The sequence below is a fragment of the Dipodomys merriami genome, unplaced genomic scaffold, assembly GCF_024711535.1.
Source record: "Dipodomys merriami isolate MVZ:Mamm:240054 unplaced genomic scaffold, mDipMer1.0.p SCAF_31, whole genome shotgun sequence".
In the NCBI taxonomy this organism is placed as follows: Eukaryota; Metazoa; Chordata; class Mammalia; order Rodentia; family Heteromyidae; genus Dipodomys; species Dipodomys merriami.
In genome coordinates, this window is record NW_027204604.1 from 16,453,242 (window position 1) to 16,479,794 (window position 26,553).

The window sequence follows — 26,553 nt, forward strand, 5'->3', positions numbered from 1 at the left end:
CCGGAAGTGGAGAGCGCCGGGGCGGGCGCGCCGGGAGCGGAGCTCGGCGGCCGGGAGCCAGCGGGGGAACCCTGGGGTCCCGGTAATGGGCGTGAGGGGCGTTCCCCCGGGGAAGCCGGGCGGGAAGGTGGGGGGCGGGCCCGGGGCCGGCGAGCGCGGCGTCCGCCCGGCCGCGGCCTGGAGAGGCCGTGGCGCCGCCTTCGGAGCCGCGGCTCCCCGAGGGGCCGCCGCTCGGGCCGGGCGCCCCTCCAGGCCCGCCCCCCGCGTCGGGGCGTGGGGCTGAGGGGGCGCGCGGGGCCCCGCCGGTGCGCCCCGCCCGGCCCGGAAAGCGTGCGCACCGGGGGCCCGGGGCCCTTATTGTCACCGTCCCAGCGCCCCCCCCCTCGGCCGCGGCCCCCTCGGGCTGCGCGGGCCGTCCTTCCCTTCCCGCCCCGCCGGCCCCGAGCGTGGGTGCGCTCGCGGCTTCCTTTAAGATTATTCTTTTGTTGGCTGTCTTTCCCCCCCCCCTCCCCACCTCCCAAACCTGGCCCTCCTTTTTCTCCGCCCTAAAAAATAATAATAATCTGAGCCACGAATGAGTGCGAGCTGTGACTTTATCCGATCGAGAGGAGGGGATGCGTCGCCCAATGGGCTTTTGGTCCCTGCGGATGAGGGCTTGTCCCCGTGGAGTGGTTTTGATGTGATTCTCACTCCTTTGCAGACCATGAAACCGTCGGGCACGCCCCTCCAGAAGCCGTGGTCGAAGACAATCTAGCCTTCCTTTAGAAATCTCTTCCCGACACTTAATGAAGTTTTCTCGTTCGGGGATTGCTGCACTGCAATGAAGAAGAGGAGAAAGGTTGCTTCCAGTCTTGACGAGAAGATCCATCTGGGCTATCATAAAGAGTCTCCAGAGGGAAATGTCACAGTGCAGTGTGACCAAGTGACCTGTCCTTACTCCTCAGAAAGACCAGCCCCCGAAGCTCTCCACCGTTACCAGGAACTTCCTCCCTCGCCAGATCAGAGAACTCTTCTGAGTTCTTTGCAGTATAATAAGAATTTGTTGAAGTATCTAAATGATGATAGGCAGAAGCAACCATCTTTCTGCGACTTACTTATCATAGTAGAAGGGAAGGAATTTAGTGCCCATAAAGTAGTGGTTGCTGTTGGCAGTAGTTATTTTCATGCTTGTTTGAGCAAAAATCCCAGCACTGATGTTGTCACCCTGGATCACGTAACACATTCAGTGTTTCAGCATTTGCTTGAGTTCCTTTACACATCAGAGTTTTTTGTGTACAAATACGAAATACCTCTTGTTTTAGAGGCTGCAAAGTTTCTGGACATTATTGATGCAGTTAAACTGCTAAATAATGAAAATGTTGCAGCTTTTCAGGCAGAACTAACGGAAAAGTCATCACCAGAAGAGACACTAAATGAATTAACCGGAAGACTGTCAAATAATCATCAGTGCAAATTCTGTAGTAGACATTTTTGTTATAAAAAGTCCTTAGAGAATCATTTGACTAAAGCTCATAGGTCCCTTTTGTTAGGGAAAAAACATGGGTTAAAAATGCTGGAGAGAAGTTTTTCTGCAAGAAGGTCCAAAAGGAATCGTAAATGTCCTGTGAAGTTTGATGACACAAGTGAGGATGAACCAGAAAGTGCGGATGGGTCAGACAATTTGAATCAAGAAAGCTTCGATAAGGAAAAGTCAGACAGAAACGATTCTGAGGATGCTGGAAGTGAATATAATGCTGAAGAAGATGAGCTAGAGGAGGAAATGTCGGATGAATACTCTGACATTGAAGAACAGAGTGACCGAGATAATGAGGCAGAAGAGGAACCTGAGGCAGGGGATTCTGTAGGAAACATTCACGAGGGGTTAACACCAGTAATCATTCAGAACAGTAACAAGAAAATATTGCAGTGTCCTAAGTGTGATAAGACATTTGACCGAATAGGTAAGGAAAGAAAGCTTGCTTTTTATCTCTTTTATGTTTCATGGATATTTTAAAGGGGATAACTATAGTTAGACTTTGAAAGCAACCTTCAAAAAGACTATTAGAATGGAACATAATTTGGTTTTCAGTACACATTTATTCTGTTATTGTAAATTGGGATTCAGGAGTTCAGTGTTTTTATTACTATATTACTCTTTATTTACCCTTTTTCATTCTTTATTTTCTTTTGGTGCTCACACTGGGTCTTACACTCAGGGCCTGGTTGCTGTCCATGAGCTTTTTTGCTCAAGGAGATATTCTTCCGCTTGAGCCACAGCTACATTTTCTGCTTTTTAGTGGTTAATTGGAGATAAGAGTCTCATGAACTTCCCTGCCTGGCCTGGCTTCAAATCCTGAGTAGCTAGGATCACAGCCATGAGCCACCAGTATCCAGCTTATTCATCAGGCTCACAGGTAATAGATGATTAATATTGTATTTGGATGAAAGACACCTGAGTATAAATAGGTATATACAGTTTTCTTCATATGTCATACATTTCAGAAGTAACACTAATTTTGAGTCATGAAAATCAGTAATTTGTGTTTTCCTTTTGCATGGCAACGTGAGTTATAAATATATTCATGTTTCCAATATTCAGAACCTTTTACAGTTGGAATGTTTTAGGTTTTGGATTAATGAGTAAATCACTCTTTTCCCTATTAGAAAAGAATATGTGGGAATGTCGTCTGCTCCCTGCAGTTTTGTCACTGCATATTTAAATTTGAGATGTTTAATATTTGCTAGTAAAATAATTTAGAGAAATGCCTTGTATATTGTGTATAAATTTTAATTACAATAACTAAGCTATTTACAGACATATATATTGAGGTTATGAAGCTGAAATATTTTACACATAATGATAAAAACTGTGTAATCTGATCTTCTTACACAGTTTAAATTCATCCCCATATGTGTTTTTCTGTTTATTACTTCTGTTATTGGTATACGTTGAAATTAGTTTTATAAGGTGTAAATATACTATGGCATTAGAATAGCTTCAGTTTGCTTTTTTATAATGCCTTTTGCATGCATTCTCTGAGTCACAATACTTCGGACAATATTTCAAAAATTATTAATATTTTTTACTTTGAGATTTTGTACAGAGCTGAGTAAAATAACTTACTGAGTAATTCAGGCAGTTGGAAGCGCTTATATATACAAGAAACTGGTTGGAATCAGGCTACTTAAGTGCTATATTGTAAGAGCTGTCAACACATCTGTGAGGTACAGAGAAGAAAGCTTCTTTGGTACCTGGGAACATTTTATCTTCTCTGTACATCTCAGACTTTGTGCTCTTAGAACATGCTTCCTGTGTTCTGCTTTTATTGACCTAATTTGACTTGGAGATAAATGAGCAGGAGTCAGTTCACATGCACTAAAGATCAAGAGCGTAGATCTCAAACTATCCCTTTTAGCACTAGACCTGTGATTTTATGAGAGAAGATTTTGGGTAACATAGTAACATAGGGAAAACTAGTACATGGGGTCAATGTTAACTCTTAGGACATTCTGTAATAATACAGACCTGTTCATTTTACTTAACCTAGAAATTACTTTATCACAGGAGTACTTTGGAGTACTTCTTTTAATGTTCCAGGAAGCTGGAGTTTTAAGATAAATTGGGGGAACGCTGATGAACATTAAGGTTCTGACTTATTGCCAGAAAGGCAGTGAAATGCCTTTTCTTAGTTGTGGAAATCAGTAGTTCACATTGTAGGGTTATTTCTAACCAACCTTTTAAAACGCATTTTACAGTAAACTCCTTCACCTCTTCCCTTTATCCACATCAGGGCTTCTTATTTTTCACTAGTTTTTCTCATCTCCATTACATTAGTGTATCTCTTTGTTGGATGTTTTGTCTCCTGTTTATCTCATCTTATAAAGATGAAAAATCATGAGCTAAAGTAATGTCAGACTCTCCGGGGTTTTTGAATCCAGGTCTTGGGTGAGAGTTATTTACTGTGTGTGCTTTTGTTTCTTCCTAAGTAAAACAAAATATGCTAATAGTTCCCTCCAGTGGAAGGATATGAGTAATACTAAATGACTATTCTAGGGAATCACTTAAAATACTACACAAAATTAATGTGTTCAAGTAATGTTTGCTGCTTTTTACTATTCATTAACCAGACATATTTTTTGAGTGTCCAATCTGCCACACTGCTGCTAAAGAAGTAAATGTTATAATCTCTGTCCTTACCTATCAAGGAACTCAGTTGAATACATGCAAAAAAAACCAGTCATGGTACAATATAAGTTATTTCCTCAGGTTGAATATAGAATCCTCAGGGAGATGGGAAATTTCACAGAGCAAGTCTTATTTGAGCTGAGTCTTGAAAATAATTTCCAAGGACCATCATGCAGGAAGATAGTAAAAATGGCAGGTCAGGGTTGGCAAGTAATTGGCTTGCTTGTGTGCTATACATAATACTTTAGATTTTATCCACTGGAAATGGTTGAACAAAATTCACGAAGAAAATGACAGCCAGATTACAGTGGCTTCATTGTGGAGAAGGAAATTGGAAAGGGAAGAGAAAACCAAGTTGATAGGAGGAGCTATAGCAAAGGAGTAGACTGAAGACTACCCAAGATTGGGAGATTGCTGAGATTGGGGCCAGGAGTGGCACTTGAGTGAAGGTAGCTAAATGTAGATGAAGTAGATGGGGGTAGGTGGAGTGAAAGAATATGTAGAAGAGATATCTTTAAAATGTCCTGGCTTATCTCAAAAACAGTTCAGTGGCTACCTTCCAGTTCTTCTCAAATCACAGCGTATTCCTTTCAAGGGATTTCCAGTAGATGCATTCGACTTTATTTTTAGAGAAGAGGTTTTTTGTGTTCTTTTTGTTTTTGTTGTTGTTATTTTGGTCGTGGGGCTTGAAATCTGGGCTTGGGTGCTATCCCTGTGCTCTTCAGCTCAAGGCGAGCACTCTACTGCTTGAGCCACAGCCCCACTTCCGGATTTCTAGTGGTTTATTGGAGATAAGAGTCTCACGGACTATCCTGCCCGGGCTGGCTTTGAACCGAGATCCTTAAATTTCAGCCTCCTGGGTAGCTAGAATTACAGGTGTAAGCCACCAGCGCCCGGCTTAGAGATGAGTTTTAACAATGATATAATTCTCTATTCTGAGTTTAAATGTTTTAGTTATGTCTTCAGTGTGTGCTATGAATGGACTCAAGGCATAGTTTAAGGTTGGGCAATAAACCCCACATTAATATTTGAAAATAGTAATTTTTACGTGACCTGTATGAGGGAATTCATTCTGAAACACAAGTCAAATTTGTTCGTGTCTGTGGGCACCCCTCCCTGCCCCTTCCACTGCTACCTGCTTCTTCTGACACCACAGGTTCTTTCTCCTGGTCTTGTTTAGAAATACACATCCATGGAAATAATAAATGCAAGTATGCACACATTTTGAATTAGTAACTTCTGAGATTCATAATTACCTAAATTTCTCTATTTTCATTTGTCTCAGAATCTATTTAATAGAGTTTTTTTTAAAATATCAATAGGTTTGTCTAACATTGGCATTTCAGCTTAAATTCCTACTTTTTTTTTTTGCTTAAGTCTTTTTATTTGTGCTGATCTGTAGGACAGTGAAAGTTGAACAGTAAAAATGTTTTTTTAATTTAACAGCTATTTTGATGGGTTTTATATCCAGCTACATGTAACTTAGTTTTTATTTGCAAATGAAGGACTTTGACTTTAAGAAAAATACCAGTAGTTACTCAGCGAACATCTTTACAAGAAAGGTGTTTTTATAAGAAATAAGACATGGCACAGAGTTTTCTTCTACCTTGAGATCACTGTTCTGAGTACCTTAAGTTATTGTTTTCATTTAATTGGAAAGAAAATTGAAGCAATTTAACCATTAGGAGGTTGATAAATTCTCTTTCAGTCCTAATAGGAAAGAATTAGAATTTCTCATCCACTTTGGTTATCTGTTGCTATGTAATAAACCACTTCACATTATGCTAAACATGCACAGTTAAACCCCAGTGAAAAATGGGCTTGATCCAAAAGTAACTTTGTTAATTATTTAAAAATTATACTATGTCTATAATCCTGGCTACTTAGGAGGCTGAGATCTGAGGACTGATGATGCCAGCCTGGGAAGGAAAGTCTGTGAGACTCCATTTAACTACCAGAAAACCAGAAGTGGCGCTGTGGCTCAAAGTGTTAGCCTTGAGTGGAAATAGCTCAGGACAGTGCCCAGGCCCTGGATTTAAGCCCCATGACATTTTTTTTTTTAAATTAGACCACAAAATACTCTTGATTGGTGTATACTTTTATGGGTTTCTATTATTGGTGTAAGAAAATGCAATGTGAAAGCTTGAATAATCATGGAAAACTTTTCTTAAAATTTTATATATAGAGACCTCCGCACTTTGTTCTCCAGTATTAGATCTGATCTCTTGAACACAGTGAAAATCATGAGGGTATTTATGTGCACGTGAATATGGGAGTGTGTGCCCCAGCTGTGTAAGAGGCCTGTGGGTTCTAGGCAGTGGCAGAGGAGAAGGCAAAATCCTTTCACTGTTTTCCAGAGTGTTAACACCTATAAGGTATTCATACATAAGGTGTATCCAGATTTGAGTTTGAGAGAAACCTACAGATCTACACTGATTGGTAATCCGTATGTTAATAATAATAATCGCTACGACTTACTAGTACTTACTAGTACTAGTAACTAGTACTAGTCTTAAGTGTTATCGGTATAAGTTCATTTACTTCTTATAATCCCATAAAGCGATGGGATTTAGATATATAGATGTATTTAGATATATAGAGAAAAGATTATTGGCTTAAGATCATTTAGGTGGTGCTTAAGTATTGTCTATGTTTCTGGCTACATGCTTGAAAAAAAAATACATAGGCCATTACCTACATAGTCAGTTTTTAAATACTTAGTAGGCTTTTCTCATGCTTTTGTTTTTGTCTTTGAATGACATCCTCATACCCTGATTTCCTTAGCTTATATGATAAACAGCATAATTAATGTATGGATAACATTAATATTTGCTTAAATTCAGTCAGATATAAATATACCTAATAAGTCGGTGAATATTTTGTCAAGTAGACAAATTCCCTCAGTGGCCTTGGAATACTTGTGTTTTTTTTCTAATTTTCATGATAAAGGATTTATTCTAAGTACATGACAGAAATATTAAATATTCACACTAGATTTAGCCCAAGGAAAATTTATTTATAAATGTATTTGCCAAACAAAGCAAAAGGCTAAGCTTTCAAGTGAAAATTATTCCTCAATGTTGTTAGGGTTTTTCTTATTTTTATTGTCTTTTGTTTAAAAGTACTCTGTATTGAAATTACTGTTTCAAGCTATATGCATAGTCAGGAAAGCATAATCTTAACTGAAACTTTGCAGTGTGTTAGATATTGTTGTAAATGCTTCATGTATTATTCTAACAGCAGTCCTACATGTAAATAGGATTATGAAGTTTCAGTCAGGAAAGGTTTGTGTCATCGATGTGTTCAATTCACCCAGCCTGTTATTTGAGAACCAGGATTTATATCCTGGCGTATGCACATTTGGCCTGTGTTTATCTGTGATGCTCTTCTGCTCCTGGAATGTAGACATTTGTGTTGTCAATAGTCTGAGAGAATTTTATTCTAAATAGAAATGATAAAAATTAAACCAAAATGTATCTTTTAATTTTATATTCAGTTGAGTTTTTTTTATAAATTCTATTGGAAAGGCCTATAGTATCTATTCTGAATATATTTAGAAACATTCAGATTGTAATGCAAAGGTTTTACAGTATATAGAACGCTAAATGTTTATCAGTTACATCTGCTTTGTGCTTCATACTAAACTATTAAAGCCATTATGTACAGGTCTCAGGTTTGTCTGCCCAAGCTAGCTTTAACCAGATCCTCAGATTTAAGCCTCCTGGCACCTAGCCAACCTGTTTTTGAGGGAAAGTTTTCTGTGAGCACTAAGCTCAAGACAGAAAATTGAGGTTAATGTGAGTTAGAAATTAAGGTAAAGTTTTTCTTGCTTTTATGTGTTTGGTATGTGTATTCACTTTGCTAAATCACGCGATTTTATTCCCTGGTCAGATTTTAATGTCAGTAAATAAACTGAATTTAATTTTGCTTTCTCTCTTTCTCTAGGGAAATATGAAAGCCACACCCGTGTGCACACAGGTGAGAAGCCCTTTGAGTGTGATATCTGTCACCAGCGCTATTCTACCAAGTCTAACCTTACCGTCCACAGAAAGAAGCACAGTAATGAAACCGAGTTCCATAAGAAGGAGCACAAGTGCCCTTACTGTAACAAACTCCATGCCAGCAAGAAGACCTTAGCCAAGCATGTCAAGAGGCAAGTAGTGGCTCATTTCATATGTAATGCATTGTGCCTCCTAATGGGGATAGGTAGCAAAGAAGAATGTCTCTGGAATGCCTGTCTTCAGAAATACATCATTTTAGACCTCTAGATAATTTAGTTTTTTACATTTAAGTTTTTGTTTAGTGTGTAAACATTTATAGAAATACATATATGTGCAATACTAAATTTTCTGAAATCTGGAATTTAAAAAAAAGTTACCTTGCAGAATATTATCTGTTGCTAAAATACTTGTTGCAAATTGTTGCTAATTGGGCTCCTAATTGTGCTTAAATGTGATTAGAATAACTATTTCTGCATAGACACATTCACATCAAAATGATGTGGATATATTCTCAGCTGGTCTCTAGAATATAAGTCCCTGGTTTTTTTTTTTGTTTTTGTTTTGAGACAGAGGTTTACTCTGCAGCCCAGGCTGGTCTTGAGTTCACACTTGTCTTCCTTCAGCTTCTTGAATGCTGGAGTTATAGTTGTCTGCCACCATGCCCAGCTAGTACTTGAATTTTGGACTCATTATTGGTTCATATGGGATATTGACTTAATACTATCTTATCCTAATAATCTTTTTCCTTTTCTCTGATAGATTTCATCCTGAAAATGCACAAGAATTTATTTCTATCAAGAAATCTAAGAGTGAAAGTTGGAAGTGTGATGTAAGAGTTTTTAATTTAAATTAGAAAGCCAAAGTGAATAAACATAATGTTACTTTGGGGGATGAAAATTAGGTTTTACAGAAACATACCTTAGTTTGTTTCACCTTTAGATTCAGTTATATAAAGTTACTCTTAATTTTTGGTGAAGGAGGCAGATTTAGGGGATAATTTATCTTTCAGTGGGAGGAATTACAAAGACTTTATGAACATCTTTATTCTTCAAGCCACTAACTTATTTTTTCAGTATTTAGGTTAATATTGTTTTGTATTTAATATTCACAATCATTGTATCTTCTTTATTCCAATAATTCAAAAGTTAGTATTTTATTTTATTTTTATTTTTGGGTCCGGTCATGGGGCCTGAACTCTGGGCCTGGGCTCTGTCCCTCAGCTCTTCAGCTCAAGGCTAGCACTCTACCACTTGAGCCACAGCGCCACTTCTGGCTTTTTTTTTTTTTTTTCTGCTTATGTGGTGCTGAGGAATCAAACCCAGGGCCTCATGCATACAAGGGAAGCGCTCTACCACTGAGCCACCTTCCCAGCCCATATTTTATTTTTTTTAGTGCTGGGCATTGAACCCAGAGCTTCATGCTTGCTAGTCAACTGCTCCACCACTTGAGCTATAACCCAGCCTTCTTGGTTTTATTTACTTACTTAGTACCAGAATTTGCATTTCTTCTTTCCAGCCAGCCAGCTGTTTTTCTGGGACATTTTATTATTCCTAACCAAACATATGGCAACAATGATTTTTTACATATATATCTATATATATACACATATATATATATATTCCTGACATATAATTGGTTTGTGAATATACATTCCATGGATTAGGAAATTGCTATTTAGAACTGAGTTAGTAAGATTATTCTGTAGCTCTGAATGTAAGGAGTTGTAATTCAGCTATCATCACCATTAATGTAATTCTTAAATTTTGCCATTGTTGTTTTGTTTTCTTGCAAATTACAATTTGATTATAATTTGGCAAGTTAACAATTTTTGTTGGGAGCAATTGATGTCTACTTGAATCCATATACTCATTTTTCGTCATAAATGTATACTTTCAGCTTATCTTACATTTTACATACATTTTTCACTTAGATTTGTAAGAAATCTTTTACTCGAAGACCACACTTGGAGGAACATATGATTCTCCATTCTCAAGACAAACCTTTCAAGTGTACCTACTGTGAAGAACATTTCAAATCTCGGTTTGCACGGTTGAAGCATCAGGAGAAGTTCCATCTGGGTAAGCAGATTATGTTTTCTTAAAGCAGTCATAGCAATTATTTATTCCATCATGCTGGAAAGCCTACTACTGTTAAACTATACTTTTAAAAGTTGTTAATATTTTGAAAGGTGTTTTACGTTGCCAGAAATATTAAGAAGATACACATATTCCCATTTCACATCGTGCCTTCATTATGCATACCCTCCCTGTTATTCATACCTCCCACCATATGGGACATTGGTGAAAACTGAAATATTCCCAGCTTTTCCTGATAAGGAATAAGATTGCTAGAATTATATGTGTGCTAGGTTTTTGAGGACGAATGTGTTTCATTCCTTTAGGTAAATAATCTAGTAGCCTAAAGGCTGTATTAGATGGCTCAAATATATTTTGATTGTAAAAAGCAGCTGTGTTGTCTCTTCAAAAGCGGCTGGACCTGTCTGCATTCCCTTTAGAAAAGCAAGTCTCCACTTTATTTTTTACCAGTTCTTAGGCTTGAACTCAGGACCTAGGCACTGTCCCTGAGCTGCTTTTGCTCAAGGCTAGGACACTACCACTTGAGCCACAGCACCACTTTTCAGCTTTTTATGTGGTACTGAGGAATTGAATCCAGGGCTTCATACATGCCAGGCAAACACTCTAGCACTAACTATTCCCAGCCCTCCCACTAGCAGTGAATGAGAGCACCTATTTCCTGTCCTAACAGCCATCTAGTATTGTGGCCTTTATAATATTGTCTGGTGCTTTCATGTTTTGTAGTGCATTATATGTGGTAAGGCCCATCTTTTCATGTACTTAACTTGCCATTTATGTGTCTTTTGTTTGGTGTATTTTCTGTCTAGACATTTTTTATAGTTTGGTTGTTGTTTTTTTTTGCTGTTGAGTTTTGAAAATTCTTTGTATATTTTGGGCCTACTTAGAAGGAGAGCTGTAGCACAAGTGGTAGAGCACCAGCCTTGACCCTCAAAGGCTAAGGGGCAGTGTTCAAGCCCTGAGTTCAGTTAGAGCCTATGCTGCTACCCTGTTTAGAGAGTTAGTATGAAGACCTGCATAAGTATTAGTTTTAAGTTTGGTTTCATACATGAAAAGTTCATAGAGATTCAATTTTGCATACAAAATTGAATATCCAGTGTAGGAACAACCCTTTTCCTCCCAAAACTTAAGTTTTTTTCTTTGAAGGACCATAAATAACAATCTTATGAGAAGACTTCATTTCTCTTTCTACCTAGCTGGAGCCTTCAACTAAGTACAGTAAATAATTTAGAAGTAGTTTTGCTAGTAGGAAACTTAGAAATTCACAGAAATTTAGTATGCAGTAGTTTTTACTTTGTTTTCATCTGAAAGTAGAATTTGGCCATTTCAATTTATGTCTTTTAGATGCCAACCCCTATACTTGGACTCTAGAGATGTGGCAGTGACTGTCACCTGCTTTGCTGGAATCAGAAATCTAGGAGGGAATAGAAAAGTAAATAATAGTAAAGTAATTATAGTGTATTCTGCCTCTACTGCCAGCAAGAGTGGTTTGCTTTCCTTGTGATACACCTATTAAACTTTTATCTTCAAACTCTAAATGCATGTCATTCTTTTTTAATTTTAGGTCCTTTTCCATGTGACATTTGTGGCCGCCAGTTCAATGACACAGGGAATCTGAAACGTCATATTGAGTGTACTCATGGTGGGAAGAGAAAATGGACTTGCTTTATTTGTGGAAAATCAGTGAGAGAAAGGTGAAGAATGATCTGCAAAACCCAGAAAAGTTTAGTGCTTTTACATAGAATTAATTATGAGGATGGCTTACAGGGGGCTGAGTAACTCAAGATACAAAATACTTGATGTGCTTTTGGTTTAAAATGTCTGAAGAAGAAATTCTAAAACATAATATTTTTTTCCGAACACAGAACTACGTTGAAAGAGCATTTAAGAATCCACAGTGGAGAGAAGCCTCATCTTTGCAGTATTTGCGGGCAGAGCTTTCGTCATGGAAGCTCATACAGGTAAAAGCTGTTTCCCTTTGGGTTAAGTAAGATTAAATTACATTTCTTGTTTTCATTCTATTATAATTGCTATGATTAATTAATTTTTTTGTGGTACTAAAAGCCATGCCTTCAGGTCTTTTGGTTTTAGCGGGTCTAGCTGGCCTTGAACTTTCAATCCTCCCAGGTAGCTAACACGATAGCCGTGCACCACCAGCCTGTCTTGCTCTAATTGTTGTTTCAGTGAAAACATTTCTTAGTCCATATGATACGTAAAGTTGTATGCAAACTTTACTAAATATATTTTTCCCTACAACATTTGATGTTATTTCCATTCTGTGTATGAGAATATTAAATGTTTATTCATTACCAAGTTTACTGAAACATCATTATTTCAATATTTGTCTTTGAATGAAAATTTATTGTAACTGATGTTCCGAACTTTTGGTGTTTTTCTTCATTCTTTACTTTTAGTTCTGGGTCAGTACCAGGACTTGAACTCAGGGCCTCCTGTCCTCACGTGGCTTTTTTTTTTTTTTTTTTTTTTTTTGTCAGTCACGGGGCTTGAACTCTGGGCCTGGGTGCTGTCCCCCAGCTCTTCAGCTCAAGGCCAGCACTCTTCCACTTGAGCCAAAGCGCAACTTCTGGTTTTCTGGTAGCTTATTGGAGATAAGTGTCTCACATATCTCCAGTCCTGTCCAGGCTGGCTTTGAACCACGATCCTCAGATCTCAGCCTCCTGAGTAGCTAGGTTTACAGGCATGAGCCACCAGCGCCTGGCTCTCACTTGGCTTTTTTATCTGAAGCTAGTGTGTGTGCTCTACCACTTGAGCCTTACTTCTTGTCCACCTCTTTCCCTTTTCCCTTTCCTCTTTCCTTTCCTCCTTTCTTCTTCTTCTTTCCTTTTCCTTTCCTGCCATGTCCTAACCCTTCTGTCCTTGTCAATTGAAGATAGAATCCTCTGTACTTTTCTTCCTGGGCAACTTTGAAACTGCTATCCTCAAATCTCAGCCTCTTGAATAGAGAGGAGTAGAGAGGTGTGAGACACCAATGTCCAACTTCGTTATTCCTTCTTGTAGAAGTAAATATCTGTAGCATAAAAATATGGTAAGATTAAGAACTCTGGAACTCTTAAATTTTTGAAAGTCTTTTCTGCATTGTTAGCTGTTTGTTTTTATGGTTGAATCTTCTACCATATATTCAGTTAATGAAAAGCTGATCTTCCTAAATAAATGGGTAATTTATTATGAAAAGTGTCTGTGAGTTTAATTTTTATTACTGCTCTCTAGAATTGTAACTTTAGGCTTTAATATTTGTGCTTCCATTTGTTGACTGTTTTAGTTTAAACAGACTATTTAAACTCTTAACTTTAGATGTAGTCTAGTTCTAGTGACTGTTTACTCATTTTGGTTATTGCAGAATAGCATTTGTTTTGGCAACTTGAATATTCAAACTTGTACCTTTCTGGAATTTGACCCTTCTGATATTTAACAATCCCAGGCATTTGGCAGAGTTAGTGAAGCAGATTTAAGACCTAAGATTTATATTGGAAGACCTCTACTCCAGAAATGATTTGAGCATGTGCAAATGTGACTATTCTTTTCTGAGAGATGGCTGGGAATACTGGGCTCAGCTGGTGAGAAATGAGAAATGCCTTGGAAGTCACAGATACAAAGCAAACATGGGGTGGTTGAATAAAGGGCAGTTGTCAGCACTTCCTCATTATCACGCATGTTCCTTCTGCATCATCAGTTTAATGGTCTCCAGTGTCTTTCTTTATAGACTTCACTTACGAGTACATCATGATGATAAAAGATATGAGTGTGATGAATGCGGAAAGACATTCATTCGTCATGACCACCTTACAAAGCACAAAAAAATACATTCAGGTAATGATGCTTTATGATTCCATTTCCAAAATGATTATAAAGTACCCTTTGAGAATACAGTACCTCATCCTGTTTACATTTGCTGTTTTAATAATTTGCTATGTAAATCACCCCTTTGTAATTCTGGCTCTAAAAGCCTTTCTGAAAAAGCATCTCAAAGGGGAATTCTGTAACACGTTTGCTGAATTTTGAGTGTTATCTATGACTGTGAAGATTTTGAAGTTGTAACTTCTAAGCAAAGTCTCAAATTTGCAATTTCTGTATGACATTGATGTGTGCAGGAATTGTTACTGACACTTTCTTAAAGAAGGAAACCTTGATCTCATTTTGATTAAATTTGACAAAAAGTGAAATTTTGGTCTTCTAAAGGCACATGTCTGTAATTGGGTGCTACCACGAGTGTCTGTTAAAGTGAGTTTTGCAATCTTAGGCTTGGAAAAAAGCTCCATAATTATCCTGCTTAATTTCAAATCTTCATATAGTATTCATAATCTTTATATTCTGGGAATTTCTCTCATGTTTTCCTCTCAGATTGATGTTCAGGTAATGCTGAGAGAGCCATCTAGGAGGCAAGCACAGTGCAGGCAGGGCAGGGCCCTCTCTCTGCACACGCTCAGTAGAACAGGTGACTATGAAGATTGTCAGCATAGATTCAAGTACACAGGGATGCTGATCCCTTCTGTACATAATCTCAGTGAGGTCACTGAAGAGATCTTAAAGGTTTAATGGCTTTTTGTTGGATTTATATATTTTTATTCCTAGGATTATCCTCCTAAATTGAGAGGAATTCTAGAAGTGATGTGCATTAATTGCACCTTGTTACCGAGACAGATTTTTCTCTGTGTGTGTGTGTGTGTTTTGGGGTTTGGAACCTCATTCTCTTGTTTGGCTTTTTCACTCAAGGCTGGTGCTCTACCATTTGAGCCACACCCCCACACCCGATTTTTTGGCTGGCTTTATATCAGGATCCTAAGATCTCAGCCTCCTGAGTAGCTAGGATTACAGGTGTGAGTCATCAGTTCTCGATAAACACACAGATTTTTAAAGACCAAACTTGTAACTAAATGTAAGAATATAATCTTCTACTAGAATTTTCATTTTGGTTCAATACAAATGTAAGAAATCCTACAGGTGAAAAAAGTCTTTTAAAAATGAAGTACAAGGATCATTTTCAAATGTTTAAGGCCTTTTATAAACAGTTTTTATAAAGATCTTATAGATAGATTTTATAAAGATAGTTTTTATAAAGAGAAAGATAGAATACAAAAACAAAACATAAAGGTTTTTGTATTCAGGCATATACTCCTAAAAGAATATTCTGAAATTTGACTCACTTTTTCTTGAACTCAGACCTTTTGAAAGGTTAGGTTTGAAGTCTACAGCCATAGGCTACTGATTTGTTTTTTTCTCCATGTGGGGAAAAAAGGATACACCCATGAGATCAACCTAAGATTCTTTGAGGAAACATATTTGAGTAAGAAATACAAAGGAAATAACCAAATCTTACCTGCTCTTTCCACCATGTCCTCTTATTGTTTGGTCTTTACTTCTGGAGAAAAGCAAAACTAAACTAAAATGCAAATGCATATTCCGATTAAGGTATCTGGGTCTTTATTTCTAGGTGAAAAGGCTCACCAGTGTGAAGAGTGTGGAAAATGCTTTGGTCGTAGAGATCATCTTACTGTTCATTACAAAAGTGTGCACCTTGGAGAGAAAGTGTGGCAAAAGTGAGTGAGCATGTACACCTCATTGTCAGTGCCAAACTAGCTGAGTCCTGCTTCAAGAAAAGTTAAATCTGTTTTGTTTATTTTGTGTAATTGGGGATAGGCTAGCTGGCTCTTTTTCTTCAGTTTACTTAGCTTCTCTACAGTTCTAAATGCATTGAACAAAGTAGTTTTTTTTCCCCTATTCCTTTCCTGTTTACTCTCAATTCTAAGGCCAGGAGGTTAGACACTGACAAGCGCTAGTTGTTTCACAAGTATCTTGGTCCTCACAAATTTTGAATTTGAGATTAACTTGAAAATACTTCCTAGGTACCCAACTGTGCTGTTTACTGAGTCTAACTTGGGGCAGCCTGTGGGATTTGTTTTCTTTTTGTTTTTGGTTTTTTTTCAGTACTCAAGTTTGAACTCAGGGCCTTGTGTTAGGCAAGACAAGCCTTCTAGGACCCCTTAGCCTTTTTGCTTTACTTTATCTGATAGGGTCTTGTGCTTTTGCCTGAGCTGTCTTAGGATCCTAATAATTCTACCTTCTCTTAAGTAGCTTAGATTGCAGGTGTTGATCACCATGCCTGGCCCCAGTGTCAAGTTTTTGATGTATATAGGTTTTGAGATTGTTGCAGTTTCTCTTTAATTTCTTTTATTCAGTTGTCATTTACGTATAGTGAAATTCAATCTTTTTAGTGTGTAGTTCTGAGTTACGTACACATCAAAGCCATCAAAATATAGAATAATTCCATCATCACAAAATTTCTGCTGTTCCTTTGCAGCCAGTCACTCCTTTTCCCTCTAGCCAACCATGGATCTATTTTACTTCTTAGAATTTTTCCTGCATATATTTAATAGCTGAATAAAACAAAAATGGGTAATTCAAAGCAGTTTTCAACTTTAAGATCTTCTTTATAGACTTATTTGTAAGGAAGAACCAATATTTAAATAGTGTCTGTGTTTCTTCAGACTGCCATGCTTTCTGATGAATGCAGTTGCTAATGGTTTTCTGTTTATTTTTGTCAGTATGGGGCTTCACACTCTCTCTGACTTTGCTTGCTCATGGCTGGTGTTCTACCATTTCAGTCATGTCTCTAATCCAGGATTTTGCTGATTAATTAAATCCTGGACTGTTATGCTTGTGCTAGCTTCAAGTCATAATCTTCCATATCTCAGCCTTCTGGGCGGCTAGGATTATAGGTGTGAGCCCCAGTCCTGCTAAACACCATTTGTTTTTTAAATCACCCTTGGTGTCGATATATAATTACATGTACAGTTATAAAATTACAACTGATTTTCATTGCTGTTTCTTGACATTATATGGAAAGAACTCAAATTTACCTATTTTCTAGATATAAAGCAACATTTCATCAATGTGATGTTTGTAAGAAAATTTTTAAAGGAAAATCAAGCCTGGAAATGCATTTTCGGACACATTCAGGTAAAACTTAAAGAATAGATTATATATGAAGCTCATTATTTATGTATAACTGCTTTACTTTATATTCAGTTTGTATTTTTGCAAGCTGCTGTTCTGGAAGGGAAAAATTGATTTCATAAATGTCACAATGAGAGGTAACTGCATTTGGGCAACTTAAAAACTGATAGAGTGGCATTGCTAAAATCAAGATTGTACTCTTCCAAGCTGAGGGACAGCGCCCAGGCCCAGAGTTCAGGCCCCACGACCCGACACATCACATACACACACACACACACAAAAGATTGTACTTTTCCAGAAGAAAAGGCTGTAACTTAATAGTACATACGTGGGAGTATAAAACTGAAAAAACTATGTGGATGCCATCTTTCATACCAGTTATAAATGAAAACTTTTTTTACAACTGCCACTTGAAAGAGTCAGTAAACTTAAGGGAAGTTAATATGAGACTATTAGTGATTTAAATGTACAGAACTATTCTAAAGGAACCATACAGTACTGCTAGCAAAATTGTATTAATGTTATTGAAAACCTGGATTTATGGGAATTTATTTGTGGCCTCTGACAACATAGAACTGTATTTCATAGTTCATTGGAATTAGAGACCAGCTTCTTTGCCCTTTGAGAATTGAGAAAGTGAGCTCTATTTATAACAACATGAAATGAGAGGGAGAAATAATATCAAGTGCAGGTCAGCTAAAATTTACAAAGGCTGAGATGATATACAGTGGGCTAAGGCAGATCAGATTGTCCATTGTAGACACTCACCTCGGCTGCCATAGCACAAGACCAGCCTCAGACACTGCACAAAGTAATGTGGCTTGTCTACAAAACTGCAAAAGCAGGCAAGGGAGCTGCATTTGATTTACACCCTGTAGTTTTCCAGCTCCTAAAATGACCAGCAGGGTTGCTAAGCAGGACATGATACCATTTTTCTGCTCCAAGATCTAATGGCCATGTTCCTTAGTCTATCTCTGAAATTTATAGATCCACAAACTCAATTTTTATATGTGTATAAGAAGTACATGTATTTTACAACCACTGCAAATATTTCTTCCCCACTTGTCATTATTTTAAAGTGAGGTACATATTGCTTTGTTTACATTTTTGGTAGTATACAAATAGAAATACTAGAGAATGGATATCCTTGTCTTATCTCAAAATGAAACAAAAAGCTTTCAATAATTTGCATGCAAGCATGGAATTTTATCATATTTTCTGCATTTATTGAGGTGATCATATATTTATATGCATATGTGTATATATGTATGTATACATATATATGTATACATACATATGTATATATATGTACATATATGTATATATATACACACACACACACGTAGAAGGGTAAAGGTTTTGTTGTTAGTACTGAGGTTTGAACTCAGCTTTGCTCAGCTTGCTTGCACTTCTGACCACTTGAGCCATCCCTGCAGCCTTGCTTTTTGCTAGTTATTTTAGAGCTGGAGTCTTGCAGCTTTTCTACCCAAGCTGCCTTCAGACAGATCCTACATATTCCTGAGTAGGTGGGATTACAAGCATGATCTACAGGTACCCAGCCATATTTTAAATTTTTTATTAATGTGGTAAATTCTATTGATGTCTCAACATTAAAGCTTGCATTTCCAGAATAAATCCAGATTGATTCCTAGTGTCTTATCCCATTCATCCTGTCATGTTCTAACAATCCCAGAGATTCGATCTTCTGCAAGGTCTAACCTACTGTCAAGACTTTCTACTTTGTTTTTTATTTCCTTTCTTTCTAATTGGTCAGATTTGATAGCTTCAATTTCTTTGTTGAAGCTTTGTTTTAGATCTTGTATGGGTTTTTTTTTTTACCTCCTTGACTTGGTTTTCAGTGTTCCTTATTCTTTCCCTTCATGAACATTTCTTATTTTGACTTCAGACTGGAGATGAGTATTAATACTTCTCATTCTGATCCAAACACCTAGGTTAATCAGGAGTTACTGTTTTGGTTTTTATCTTCCATGAGTGGAAGGAAGTCAACTACTTTGTCAGTTATGGGACTTGAACTCAGGACCTGGGTGCTGTCCTTGAGCTCTTTTGCTCAAGGCTAGCGTTCTAGAGCCACAGTGCCACTTCTAGTTTCCTGATAGTTAATTGGAGATAAATGTCTCATGGGGACTTTTAGCCCAGGTTTGCTTCCAGCCATGATCCTCAGATCTCAGCCTGCTGAGTAGCAAGGATTACAGGTATGAGCCACCTCACAAGCAACTGTTTAATTTTTAACTAACCTTTGTATGGTATAGTGAAATAAAGTAAGCAATAATAATGATAGCTAAGACTTATCACACACATATCAGGTGTCAATGTAGTACGAAACACTTTACTTTCTCATTTAAACACTATGGTTACTGAGCCCAGGCAATGATAGTTCACACCTGTAATCCTAGCTACTCTGGAGGCTGAGATCTGAGGATCACGGTTCAGAGCCAGCTGGGGCAGGGACCTCTCTGAGACTTTTTTATTTATTTATTTGCCAGTCCTGGGGCTTGAACTCAGGGCCTGGGCACTGACCTTGAACCTCACTTTGTGCTCAAGGCTAGTGCTCTACCACTTGAGCCACAGCGCCACTTCTAGCTTTGAGTAGTTTATTGAAGAGTCTCATGGACTTTTCTGTCTAGCCTGGCTTTGAACTGCTTCAATTGCAGACATGGGCCACCTGCACCCAGCTTATGAGACTTATCTCCAATAAACTACCAAAAAAAAGTTGGAAGCAGAGCTGAGGCTCAAGTGGTAGAATACTAGCCTTGACCAAAAGAAGCTCAGGAACATCCCAGGACCTGAGTTCAAGCCGCAGGACCTGGACCATACAACCAAACCCCCCCCCCCCAAAAAAAAAAACCTATTGTTGGATGTGCCAGACTGGTAAATTAGGCTTAGAAGCCCAAGCTGGTTAATAAAAGGTATACCTAGAATTAAACTGACATCTTTTTAATACTAAATTTTCTCTTTATGAGTTTACTGTCTCCATTTTGTGATAGCATAAGATGTTTTCCTCTTAACACATTTGCACATGGAAAGTTTGCTGCTTAAATTAACAAGTGGGCATATTTTACATTTAATTTCATTTTTGTTCATATAGGTGAAAAACCATACAAGTGTCAAATTTGCAATCAGTCTTTTAGAATTAAGAAAACTTTAACCAAACACCTGGTAATTCATTCTGATGCCCGGCCTTTCAATTGTCAGCACTGTAATGCAACATTTAAACGGAAAGACAAGCTGAAATACCACATTGACCATGTTCATGGGATAAAATCCCCTGATGATCCACTCAGTACTTCTGAAGAAAAACTTGTGTCCTTGCCCGTAGAATACTCATCCGATGATAAAATCTTTCAAACAGAAACCAAACAATATCTAGACCAACCCAAAGTTTATCAATCAGAAGCCAAGACTTTGTTACAGAATGTGTCTGCTGAAGTGTGTGTTCCAGTTACCTTGGTGCCGGTGCAGATGCCTGACACTCCCAGTGGCCTGGTGCAGCATACGACCACACTTCCGCCAGCCTCCCATGAGGTCCTGCCACCTCAGCCACAATCCACTGATTACCCACGTGCAGCTGACTTAGCTTTTCTGGAAAAGTACACTCTGACTCCTCAACCTGCAAATATAGTTCATCCCGTCCGGCCTGAACAAATGCTTGATCCTAGAGAGCAGTCTTACCTTGGAACATTACTGGGCCTTGATAATGCAACTGCTGTTCAGAACATCTCCAGTGGTGATCATCACTCATGAGTGAACATTCCTCAGACTCCTGAGGGCTACATGGAACGGTAGCCAAAGCTGGTGGCTTTTAAGTTTGTGAGCTGCTGTTTTCACTTTCTCTAATTTCTCAAGTCCTCAGTTTCACCTCCAGAAAACCATGTCTCTGTTGACTGAACATGATGCTATTTGGACACATTTTGGCATAGCATTTGACGTAAACTTTTTTGTATTTTCAAAGATTATTTAGTGATAATTTTAATGGATTCTAAAACTTTGCAGAATTTTTAGTTGCTAATATTATGGGGACAATTTTTTTTAATCAGTCCAGATTTTTATTCTTTAGTCTCATTATTCTTTTCTCCCTTTCTCTTCTTACAAACAAGTTTAAGGACTTGTAGCCTTTAAAAGGAAGTTGATAATCATAATTCTTTCTTACCGTAAGATTCATTATTACTTTATCCAAATTTTTTAAATTGAAATTAAGGTTTTGAATAGATGAGAAAATCTTGGATGTCTCTGTTTGTCTTTGTGTATCATTAATTAGATTTCTGACATGCCAAGTCAAAAAATCTAATTAATGTATGTTAAGTGAATTTTAATATTGAAATGATTATCCAGATAATCTGGTTTCGTGTATATTCCAGTTATTATGAATAACAAGTGCAAACATAGTTCTAATCATTAAATTACAAGTTAAAAATATGTGCAGTTTTAACAAGATATCTTCAAGGTAAGTTCATCTTTGTCATTATCTCAGAAACATTAGCAATATCACAGCATCTATCTCCCTGTCATCAAGGAAGGGATAGTTACTAACTTATGATTCTATTTTGCATTTCATTTACTTTGGCTAACTGAAATTAGAAGACAGAACCTAGAAATTTCATGTATAATTGTCAGAAAAGACACTGAACTTAATGTTGTTTTAATTGAATGGAACTTCTTATGTACAGATTTTCATACAATCCAGATCTTTATTTTTTGCTGTCATATAAGCCCAATGTCTGTAATTATCCTTGTTTCTTATTTTTGTATGAGACAAGTTGGGGACTTAGTGAATGGGATTAAGTAATTACAGCAAAACCTCACTGTTTAAGTTTAATTGAGGAAAAACTCGAAATTATAAAATGTCTTTAAAGATGTGCACTTTCCATTTTTTCAAGTCAATTTAAACTAGGATCTTATTTTCCTAGTGGAATTGCTTAAGAGTTAGATTAGGCAAGGTGCAGGGTCGATTTATTGTTAACATGCCATTTGTATGTAAACTACTGGAAAAATAGCAGTTTTAAAAGTTTTCTAATTCAGTTTTGTTTACACTCCTAATTGCTTTAAGCACTTGTGTGTGTGTGTGTGTGTGTGTGTGTGTGTGTGTGTGTGTGTGTGTGTGTGTGTGTGTGTGTGTGTGTGTGTGTGTGTGTGTGTGTGTGTGTGTAAACTGTAAAGTCTGGCCTGGCCCATGTGAAAAAAAAAACACAAAGTAATAAGTTGTTAGTGAATAAAATTTTAACCAGTTAGCAGTGGAGGAAATGGTTTGCTGAAGCACTTAAGAAGAAATGAAGGTACTTTTTAAGAACATTTGCCGTATTTGTGATGATTACACGAAATAATAATGTGGGTAACTGAGGCCGTTAACCAAAGTAGTTATTATAAATAATAAAACCAACCTGAGTTTTGCCTCGTCATTAAGGTTTGGTTGTAATTATCTTAGGACCAGTAGTTGTTATTTTTAAAGCATTCTTATTTACTTTATGTGGAAATGGTATATTTGGGTACTTACACAATTGAGCTTGACTATAAGGTACTGTAAGTCTTATTGGTCTTTCAAATTGACTGTTGTGATCTTTGTCATAAAGACTGGCAAGATTATAGTAAGACAAAATCTTACACTATGATGAAAACAGAGCTTATCTAAAAATATATTCTGCTTTATGTGTAAGCTAATGTAAAAACTTCAGACTTATAATAAGGCAAATGGTATGTCTGTGTGTATATATGGCATAGTGTATATTTGGTGGCAGGAAAAGAGGATTTGCATTTTCACATTGAAAAGAATACTTGGCTTTTGGAAGGTATTTAGGATTCTTTTATTAATGATGTTCTAATGCTTTAAATATATGATGTAACTATAGTGCTGGATTTGCATAAAACTTTTCTGGAATATAGCTCTGAAGTAAAGTGAATAGTTGGGTTTTGTTCTTACTATAGATAACTTGAACTTGAATAGTGGTTTACTGTTGTCTAAATACATTCACATACCGTCTCACTGGACCCTTGTAATCCACTCCGAAATGGAAGCGATGTGATGCGTTTCTCTTTGGAGAAAGAGATTCTGAGGCTAGGAAGAAAGAAGTGGTGTGGCCGCCGGTGGGCCAGGGCCTGGTGGGCGACTGGCAGGTGGTGGGAAGGCAGTGCTGATAGAGGCTCATTGTGCTCAGGCACTCCATTCTCCTTCTCCGAGGAAGGCTGTCGAATTCTCACATAGAAACAGCAAACAAAAAGCCTACAAGGAAACAGACTTGCTGCCTTTAATTTCCAAAAACAGAAAAAAAAATTACTTGGGACAAATCTTTATGGATTTAGGCAAAACTGAATGTATATAAAATGTTGAAGTTGGCATAGAAGTATAAAATGAGGCCTACTCTTCTAGTTCACCTTTCTGTAACTCTAAAATCTCTTATTTTGTAACTAAAATGTTGAGTCTCACAACTAAGTTTAGCCTCAGTGAGAATTTTTTTATTTTGTGAGTATAATTTATTGTTTTAAATTAATATTTAGCAGATAGCAGTTAGCACTTAATATGTAAATTGAATAATTTATCAAGTGCAGAACTCTATTAACCTGATCGGTTTTGACTTAAATGCACCAAAGATTTTTAGTAGGTATTAAATAGTTTTTAAGAATTTACATTCTTGGTGTTTGAATAAATATTTGTCCAAAGAAGCACAGCTGAAGTCTTAGGATAATGGATTTTTTTTAAGAAAAAAAATACCATTAAGTTTGAATACTGAGATTAAGTATTAAATGTTTGTGTTTATATGTGTGAAACTAAGAGCAGAAGAAAATACTCTGGGAATAGTCGTACTGATAAACCAATTACAAGTACAAACAGTTTTCCTCAGTTTTAATTGAATGTTGTTTTCAGTGAACACTATCATATGCTGAATAATAAGCTTATTTTTACACTACATTATCAAAATAATTTTTGCCTTAGATTTTTTTTTTGAAGATCAAGTTGAGGTTATTTTTATAAGAAACCTCCATCTGTTTTTCTTCGTTGTTGTTTTTTGTAGCTATTCTAAAATAATACTTAAATTTAGGGTTAGCTCCTTATATCAGCAGGATACCTATAATCAACAACTGTAGAGGTGGTAGATTTCGCATATATTTAAGAAATTCATGATGAGAGGAAAAAAAAGGAGTAAAAAAAATGGTTTTAAACTGGTGCTTTGTAAGTGACTTCATCGTAAGTGATGGTAGGTCATGAATAAGTACACTAACAATTTTCTCCAAACCTTAAGAAGTGTCAATCGTTCTTACAGAGTGACTGAGAAGTGTTAAGGGCTAATAAATGAATATTCTTTGTTGCTTTCTGCTATAATTGGCTTTAAACACTAAGTAGACAGCTATGCATATAGCTTGAATTATCACATCACTTTTAATTTATTATGAAGAGTTACATTTTTAACGTTTCATCTTTACATCTTTCTGGACTAAATACTTTGTGCCTTTTCAAAGTGTAGTGATTGCTTCCAGTTGATTCTGCTGATTAGATTGTATGGGTTAATGATTTGTTTGGTTTTGTTAGGGGTCTTACGTTTGTGCTGCCTGCTGGTTGGGCAATGATTTTTTTCTTTTTTAGGTTGCTTTATGTTTATGTAGGAAAATTGACATTAAGTACATGTGAGCATTTATTTTTGTGATTTTCCTATCTTTTTTAAGTCTATAGTGAAGCCACTCCTGGGACTGTCTCTAGCTAGACACTTAATTGGAAGAACCTGAAAAATCAAATGAGTAGCCCCATCACATCAGTCTCTCTCTCTCTCTCTCTCTCTCTCTCTCTCTCTCTCTCTGTCATTGTCTGTCCCTCTCTCATTCTCTCTTCAGCCAATTGTCATCACTCCCCCTCTCGCAAGTGAACGACTTCTTGTTTCAGTTTGCTTAATCCTCCGCAGGGGTGCTAGATGGAGAAGTTTCTCATTAGGGGAGGCAACCTCTTAACACATATGTAAATTGAGTTAATAAACTCAGGAATAATTAGGACTTTTAAACAAAGTTATCTCCGGATATTCTAAGATTTAGTGCCAAATTTTAGATGACCGAAATGTATTTTTTAATAAGGGACAAATAGCATTTCAGAAAACTTTTTAAGTAGTAGTATGGCAAATGGTACTTGCTGTTTGGGTCAATAGTGGATAATGTGGGAATAATTTTCTAAACCATTTCTGGGAACTAGACAATTCTTGTATAGAGCCTACCCTTTTCTTTCATACATTTTCCTCAGCACAGCTGGTAGTTTGTTTGTTTGTTTTTTTTTAAGGGAAGGTCCTCCTTTGTTTCCTGTTATTTTTACTTAGGATACTTTTCTCTGATAACAGTGGCATGTGTTCTGTTCTCTCTTTGGAAGTAACAATAACAAAGAAGTAATACTATGAGAGGTTTTTGGTAGAGAATGTGTGTACCTTTTCCTCCTTTTTCATTTTTCAACTTTTTGGATATTGATCTTATATATCTGTGACTTAATCCCAAAAGAATTTAAATTCAATCTCTGCAGTTGTTTAGATACAGAGAAATTAGGAATTTTATCCAGATCATAGAGGTTATATGAAGAAGAAAATGACCTTATATTTTTCAAATTCTTAGATAAGGAAAGGTAATTTCAGTGTTTGCATTACTGCCAGAGATTCTAAAACATTACCTTGAATGCAGATCACAAATGCGCCATTGTATAGCAGTGCCTCTGATATTCCTGCTTGCAGAAAGTCGTGGCAGTGAACTGTGGCATAATGACAACTTTTTATTATTGCTTCCAACAACCAGACTCTTCTGATCCTAGAAATAAAATTGTACTACAGCTGATGGGTGTAGCTGCCACGTGAGAATGCGGAGGCTGGAATCTGGGTGTTAACGCTGCTCTGCCTTGTGTAGTAACTGTTCTAATGGAGAGTTACGATGTACATTGATTACAAATGCTTTTGAACTTGTTTTCAGCCTCACATCATAACTTTTTGTTTTTAATAAAGGACACTTGAAAGCAGTTACAAAAGAAATCTAAAATATCAAAAAGTCATTGTCAACTGTGTGTGAAGTATGTTGTGAGTTTTAATACATAATTTGTCTCATATTCCTTATGGATAAATGTCTATAGAAAAAAAGGTAGTTATTTGTGAAGAATAGGAAGTGTCTTGTACATTGAATTAGTTCTTTGTGTTATTTTGATATTTAAAATAAATAGTCATTTGGTCCTAATAAAGTATGTCTCAAGTTGTATTGAGTTACTTCTTCACCGCATGGGAACAGAATGTTCCGCAAGCTTCTCTGAAATTTAAGTACAAAAAAACATTGAACAAATGAAAAGCCAAGTATCGTGTGG

At 37.0% G+C, this 26,553-nt stretch overlaps 1 protein-coding gene across 2 annotated transcripts; it reads left to right on the top strand.

The window, feature by feature from the left end:
- Zbtb41 (zinc finger and BTB domain containing 41) lies at positions 1 to 26,420 on the top strand. Of its 2 annotated transcripts, none has more exons than XM_070041891.1 (11): positions 1 to 82; positions 701 to 1,940; positions 8,111 to 8,318; positions 8,926 to 8,995; positions 10,097 to 10,244; positions 11,824 to 11,953; positions 12,125 to 12,220; positions 13,966 to 14,087; positions 15,709 to 15,814; positions 17,146 to 17,234; positions 20,338 to 26,420. In XM_070041891.1, exons 2-11 carry the CDS (start codon positions 821 to 823, stop codon positions 20,991 to 20,993), a joined length of 2,745 nt encoding a protein of 914 aa, XP_069897992.1. In that variant the 5' UTR covers positions 1 to 82; positions 701 to 820; the 3' UTR covers positions 20,994 to 26,420. The 2 variants fall into 2 exon arrangements, with proteins under 2 accessions (XP_069897992.1, XP_069897993.1); XM_070041892.1 differs by having other exon boundaries at positions 13,981 to 14,087.
- The last annotated feature ends 133 nt before the right edge of the window (positions 26,421 to 26,553 follow it).